At 51.4% G+C, this 7,517-nt stretch overlaps 1 protein-coding gene across 1 annotated transcript in view; it reads left to right on the forward strand.

Annotated features, from left to right (window-relative positions):
* Positions 1–6,928, forward strand: part of LOC134443101 (serine/threonine-protein kinase WNK1-like) — a 168,646-nt gene extending 161,718 nt beyond the window's left edge. Inside the window, exons 37-40 of the mRNA XM_063193035.1 lie at positions 1,127–1,360; positions 1,642–1,779; positions 2,855–3,120; positions 5,594–6,928. Of these exons, the coding sequence (XP_063049105.1) occupies positions 1,127–1,360; positions 1,642–1,779; positions 2,855–3,120; positions 5,594–6,139 (1,184 nt within the window). The 3' untranslated portion in view covers positions 6,140–6,928. The remainder of the gene's footprint in view (positions 1–1,126; positions 1,361–1,641; positions 1,780–2,854; positions 3,121–5,593) is intronic.
* The last annotated feature ends 589 nt before the right edge of the window (positions 6,929–7,517 follow it).

Genomic DNA, 7,517 nt, shown 5'->3' on the forward strand with positions numbered 1-7,517 from the left:
ATTTTAAAAATAAAAGAAGGGAAAAAAGCTATCATGGCCATCTCTGGAGTTTGACAAGCTGCCAAGTTACAGTAGGTTGACACCAGCTATACTCAGAAGAACCCAACATACCTGTAGGCAGATTAAGCTGTGCTGTGTACGTACACATCCGTATCAGTCATTTTGTGGACATGTCCGCAATTATCACTGCTTTTTCCACTGTGTTGGACAGAAGGATAGCTGTGCTGCATGCACTTGGCTCTAGAACTTAGTTTTGAAAATATTTCTTAGCGTTAAGTATAGGCTTTTTTTTTTTCAGCTTTTGTTTTGTAAAGCTTCATGGGAAAGTGATTTAAGTAGCGTTTTGGAGAGCGCGCACATCCAGATTAAACAGGTGCCAGACTTAAACACGATTAAACATGAAAAGAAGGAAGGTCCGCACACTGTTGCTGCTCCAGGTTTATTAACACTAATTAGTGTTAATAAACCTGGAGCAGCAGCTTCCTTCTTTTCAAAGTCATTTAAGCACTTAAGGCCTTTTAAATATCCTGTATCTAGTATTCCAAGAAGATTCTCTCTTGTAGTATCAAGGAAATGCTGCTCAGACTGACCTCTGCAGCCCTCTAGTGCTGTCTCCGCTAACTGCAGCAGCTTTTATAATAAATATATATAATTAAACATAATAATAATAATAATAATAATAATAATACAATAAACTGGAAAGATCTTGAGACACTTAACACCCCCGATCCATAATAAATATGATTTTTAAAAAATATTATTTCACTTATACAATTAACTGGAAAGATCTTGAGACCCTTAACACCCCCAATCTCCGCCATGACTTGAAGCAGTTGGGGTTACCCCACCTCGTCTGACACACACCCCCACACCCCAACCACACCGTCCACACCAACCAACCACATCCCCTCTGTCCAAACCACACAAACCACCCCCACCCCCTCTCTGCAACCCAACCACACCCCCACACCCACACCAACCCACCCCCACCCCTGACCTGCCTTCCTACCCCTCTGTCCTCCACACCAACCACATCAAGCCCACCCCCGACAACTCGTTTGACCCCCACCCCCTCTGACCACACCAACCAACCCCAGCGCCCACTGTCCACACCAACCAACCCCAGCGCCCACGGTCCACAGCAACCAACCAACGCCACACCAACCACCCCCACACCAATCAACCAACCACACCCCCACTGTCCACACCAACCAACCCCAACCCCACACCAACCACAACAAACCCACCCCCACCCCCACCCCCACCCCCACCCCTGGTCTTAGCCCCCTGGATGGTGGTCTATGTAGCACGGCGGCTCGTCTGAACCCCACCCCCCCAATCAACCAACCACACCCCCACTGTCCACACCAACAAACCCCAACCCCACACCAACCACAACAAACCCACCCCCACCCCCACCCCCGGTCCTCTTAACCCCCTGGATGGTGGTCTATGTAGCGCGTGTAGCGGTGTGGCTAACGTGTCTTCCTACCCCTCTGTCCACACCAAACACACAAAACCCACCCCCACCCTCGGTCTCATCCTAACACCCTGGATGGTCATGGATGCGGTGGTGTATGTTCTGCCCCCCACCCCCTCTGACCACACCAACCACAACAAACCCACCCCCACCCCCGACAGCTCGTTTGACTCCCACACCCCCACTGTCCACACCAACCAACCCCAACCACACCCCCACTGTCCACACCAACCAACCCCAACCCCACAACAAACCCACCCCCACCCCCGGTCCTCTTAACCCCCTGGATGGTGGTCTATGTAGCGCGTGTAGCGGCGTGGCTAACGTGTGTGTTGTGTGTCTCTTCTCCTCCACCGCACCCCTTTATCTTGCTTGTGTTCCAGGCTGGACCGGTTCTGGTTCCACGCGTAGGAAAGACCCGTTAGGCTCAGAACGGACCCCCAGGTGCTGTCCTGTCTTGGCTGGCTGGCTGGCTACCTGTCCTGTCTGTCTGTCTGCACACTCTCGCCTCCTCTCTCTCTCTCGTATTCTCCCTTTCGCTCTCGCTCTCTCTCTCGTATTCTCCCTCTCTCTCTCTCTCTCTCTCTCGTATTCTCCCTCTCTCGCCTCCTCTCTCTTCTATTCTCCCTTTCGCTCTCGCTCTCGCTGTGTCTCTCTATCTTCTTGGGTTCAAGTGCTGCAACCCACCCCCATACATGCGCAGCAAGCCGATGCAAACACACACACACACACACACACACACACACACACACACACACACACACACACGCGCGCGCGCGCACACTCATACACATGTGCACACACACTTTGTTCTGTTTTGTACTTTTAGTTCATATCTCTCTCTGGGTTCAGCGCTACAACACACACACACACACACACACACACACACACACACACACACACACACACACACACACACACACACACACACACACTGAATTGGTGTCTCTACTCCAATCTTGAAACACCACAGTTAAGGTGAGGATGCACAAGGCAACATTTTGTGCAATGCTTTTGGACAACAATGCTGTAAGATTTCATTTCGACATTGCTAAAACCGTTATATCAGGAGAACTTGAGCCAGCAGTAGACAATTTTTTATTTCATTTTTTTCATTTATTCTTTATTTTTATCATTGTTATCGGAAAATTGGGGAACTTAAGTCAGCAGTAAACTTAATTTATTTATTTATTTCTTTTCTTTTCATTTATCCTTTGTCCTTTATTTTCTAATAATTTCTTCGGAAAATCGAGGGCCTGTCATGTCGTTGCCCAGCAACATTGCTCTAAATGTTGCCCTCTATATTGTGTGTATCAGGAGCATAACTCTAACCTCCACCACCCTCCCCGCCTCCCCCCCTCTCCCCTCCCCCAGGGACGAGCAGTACTACCGGGGTGAGCGGCCCGGGCCCAGGCCCGACGGTGGCTCAGGGGGGGCCCCCCTCGAGCGGCGCCAGCGTCCCGCCAGCTGGGGCCCTGGGGCCCCCCCACTCCAACCCCAACGCCAACTCCAACTCCCTCCCCAGCGCCCAGAGCCGCAAGGGCACCTTCACCGACGACCTCCACAAGCTGGTGGACAACTGGGCACGAGACGCCATGAGCCTGTCACAGGGCAAGAGGCATACCGCCAAGACACAAGAGGTACACACACACACACACACACACACACACACACACACACACACACACACACACACACACACACACACACACGAGACGCCATGAGCCTGCCACAGGGCAAGAGGCATACCACCAAGATACAAGAGGTACACACACACACACACACACACACACACACACACACACACACACACACACACGAGACGCCATGAGCCTGTCACAGGGCAAGAGGCATACCACCAAGACACAAGAGGTACACACACACACACACACACACACACACACACACACACACACACACACACACACACACACACACACACGCGACGCCATGAGCCTGTCACAGGGCAAGAGGCATACCACCAAGACACACGGCCACAAACAAGAGGTATACACACACACACTGGACATGGAGTAATCAGTCATTCCAAACAAAAAATGGTTTATTTCCTCCATTGGCAGTTGTCTAAAATTGTGGGCGTGACAGGGATAATTGTTGCCTGTTTCTCACCGAGAGTGTGTGTGTGCACTCAAACTACCGTCTGGTAGCACTGAACATGTTCTTCTCGAGTCAGAAAATAAATGGTGCATTTATTGCAACTCACCACCAACAAATTCCTCCAAAAATGTTTTCTGTTCATCTCTAAAGAGTCAATATAGTCTATAATCTGTCATGTGACTCATCAATACGAGCTGCCGTTGATATTTAAGCAATAAATGCTCCGTTTATTTTCTATTAGAGAAGAGCATGTTAATGGCAGCGCTACCAGACGGTAGTTTGTGTAGCGCCGCTTCACCAGGGGGCTCCGGCGCTACACGCACGCACCGTCGGTGAGAACCAGGCTAGGATGTTTGAGTGCAACATCAGATGCTGCCTACTACCCAAAATGCTGTGCGTCAGTTCCCGCTCAACAGGGAACCTGAAAACAAACATGGCTGCCACCCGATCTACTACCTTAAACAGTCTTTTAGTTTGACGCTTCATTTCGTAGATATTAAAACTGAAGTGAGAAGTCAACATTGTAGTATCTAAATAGGTATGATGTTGTTAAATAGCCTATTTTACGATTCTGTCGTCTGTTTGTCTTAGACTAGTCAACTAGCCTACGTAAGCTATGCACTAATGCAGTGTTTCCCAACCTTTTTTGTCTGATGTACCCCCTAAGCCTTTTTGTTGTGCCATGAGTACCCCTAACTCAAGTTTTGCATCACTTTTTGTATTGCAGTGTGACTATGCTCCATGCATTTGTTAAAATTACATTTTTCCAAGTACCCCCTGCAGTGTGCTCGCGTACCCCTAGTGGTACACGTACCCCTGGTTGGGAAACACTGCACTAATTTGAAGAACGTAACTCCAACCATAGCATCGCTGTGACTACGTCGCAGGACAGCGCTCTGGTTAGTGCCTTTTGTAAGGAATGCCTTAGCAGCCTTACGACGAAAGTCATGTCTGATCAGACAGCTGTTTATGTAGGGAGGGATTCATCGAGCCGCTGCGTTTCTTTTCGACCAGGGACCATGTATCAAAACGAGGTATAAACATGTCAGAAAGAGACACATGACTCACACATAGGGACGGGCATTGGAAATTAGCTAAGGCTATAAATGCTATGACTGCATTCTGTTGGGCTAGTATAGCCTACATGATGTGTATCTGTCCCTATCAAATAAACCAAACTGAAAAATGCACACACATGAACACATACAAACTTTTCACGTTACTCCTTTCCTCTTGTGTCCCCGCTTCTCTCTCTCTCTCCTCTCCTCTCCCTCTCCTCTCTCTCTCTCTCTCTTTCTCTGTCTCTCCTCTCTCCCCTCTCTCCTCATCCCCCTCTCTCTCTCTCCTCTCTCTCCTCTCTCTCCTCTCTTCTCCACTCCCTCTCTCCTCCTCTCCTCTCCCCCTCTCTTCTCCTCTCCTCTCCTCTCTCTATCCTCTCCTCCCATCCTCTCTCGTCTCCTCATCTCTCCTTCCCTCTCCTCTCCCCCATCTCTCTCACTCTCCTCTCCCCCTCTCCTCTCTCCCTCTCCTCTTCCCCCCTTCTCTCTCTCCTCCTCCCTCTCTCTCCTCTCCTCCTCTCCTCCTCTCCCTCTCTCTCTCTCTCTCTCTTTCTCATCTTTCTCCCCTCCTCCTCTCCCTCTCCTCTCCTCTCACCTCTCGCTCTCCCTCCCCCCTCTCCTCTTCTCTCTCTCTCTCTCTCTCTCTCTTTCTCTCTTCTCCTCTCCTCTTCTCTCCTCTCCTCCCCCATCCTCTCTCTCTCCTCTCCTCCTCTCCTCTCCTCTCCTCCCCCTCCCCTCTCTCCTCTCCTCTATTCTACTCCTCCCGCCCCTCTCTCTCTCCTCTCCTCTATTCTACTCCTCCCCCCCCCTCTCTCTCCTCTCCTCTATTCTACTCCTCCCGCCCCTCTCTCTCTCCTCTCCTCTATTCTACTCCTCCCCGCCTCCCCCCTCTCTCTCTCTCTCCTCCTACCCCCTCTCCCCCCTCTCCTGTCTCTAGGTGCTCCCTCCGGTCAACATGGGCCGTAAGTTCTCCGCTCCGGGCCAGCTGTGCCCCGGCCTGGGCGGTGGTGGGGGCTCGTCCTCATCCCTGGGGGGTGCCGCCGCCGCCCCCTCGTCCGCTACCTCGCTGGGCACCCGCAAAGGCTCCATGTGCTCGGCCACCAGCGCCAACACCATGCCCCCCCTTGTGGGGGTCGGGGTCGGGGTTGGGGTAGTTGGCTACCCCACACACCCACACTCACACACGTCTGCACCTTACTCCAGCACGGGGTCGTCCTCCGCCTGGCCCCCCCCTTACTCCTCCTCCGTCTCCTCGGTCACCGCGGCGGCGACGGGCCTCCTGGCCCCCACCTCGTCCAGCAGTACCCCTCAGATGCCCCCGCTCCAGACCTCCTCTGCTGTCGTCTCCTCCTCCAGCGTTGCTACGACAACCAACCCCATGCAGCCCTTCCACCACACGCACGCCCACGCGCATACGCACGCACTGCCCCTGCAAAAGGCCGTGGCAAACCAAGCGGGCGGCGCCAACATGCGGACCACATAAGGGGCCCCAGTTGAACGGGGCCGTGACGTGATGTGCGCTTACATGCTTTGCTCACCAGGTGGCGCCAAAAACAACCTCACACCCACCAACCATCACCATTATCACCATCATTACTAAGCCACCACGAGGGGTGGGCACTGAGAGGACACACAGGCTGGCAAGGACAAAGGATGGACGGAGAGACGGATGGACGGACAAAAGCATGGACGGACGGACAGATAGACTGATTCAAAGGACTAGTGATTGCCCAGCTATTCTGTTTTTCCTCCTCGAAAGGCTGGAGCTAAGACTATGTGTGTGAGCACGAGAGAGAAAAAGATTGAGAAAGTGTGCGTGTGTGTGTGTGTGATACAGCAAGTATGTTGTCCTCAAGGCCAAAGGCCCTCCTCTCCTCCTCCTCTCCTCTCCACTCTGTCTGCCCCCCTGAAGCTGGAAAAGCATATGATGGGATGGATCCCCTCCCCGTCACCATGGATACAGAGGTGTGTTGGTTGGTTGGTTGGCGCTGAGCAGAGACTTACGGACGGAGACACACACACACACACACACACACACACACACACACACACACACACACACACACACACACACACGTGTGCAAATGCAATGCAACGTTCTGTTCTGCCGCCAAAGAAGAAAGCAGGAACGGGATTGGTGGACTGGAATGGCTTCACTCTGATCTGATAGGCTGTGAGGATCGAAACTCCACCTACCCTTTAGTATGGGGTTGGAGAGGGGTTGGTTTTATGATTTATATAGTGAATGTTGGCAATGAGGTGTGTGTGTGCGTGTGTGAGAGGGTGGGATACACAGAGAATGATGAGAGTTTGAAGTGTGTGTGTGTGGGGGGGGAGTGATGGTTAAGACTGAGGTACAGCTATGTAACCTAAAAGTATAGTTTTATCCCATCCTTAAAACCCCCCCTCCTCCATTGATGAAAGAACACGGTTATACTGTTGCTGAAGGCGTGTGTGTTCATGCGTGCATGCGTGCGTGCCTGTGTGTGTGTTGGCTTAACCCCCGCCCCCCCCGCGATCGCCTCTCCTTGCCACGTGTGCCATGAGATGCAATAAATATAAATATAAATGTTGGAGGTTGGTGTCGATGGTAGAAGAGTAACGTGCCCGCCCGCCCGCTTAGACGGGTCAAAGACGTCCAAAAAGGAATTGTCATTCAGTGTAACGGATACCTTCTACTGACTGTACCGGTAAAAAAAAAAACATGATTTTAAAATTGTTTCAAGTGAATGAATGACAGCCGAGGCTTTCATTAATTCACTGGGGAAAAAAATAAAATAAAAAGAGTCATGTTTCTTACAGTTGCAATCAGCAGAAGGCATCCGTTACACTGAATGACAATTCCTTTTTGGACGTCGTTG

This window comes from Engraulis encrasicolus, unplaced genomic scaffold (assembly GCF_034702125.1).
Source record: "Engraulis encrasicolus isolate BLACKSEA-1 unplaced genomic scaffold, IST_EnEncr_1.0 scaffold_28_np1212, whole genome shotgun sequence".
NCBI classification, from domain to species: domain Eukaryota; kingdom Metazoa; phylum Chordata; class Actinopteri; order Clupeiformes; family Engraulidae; genus Engraulis; species Engraulis encrasicolus.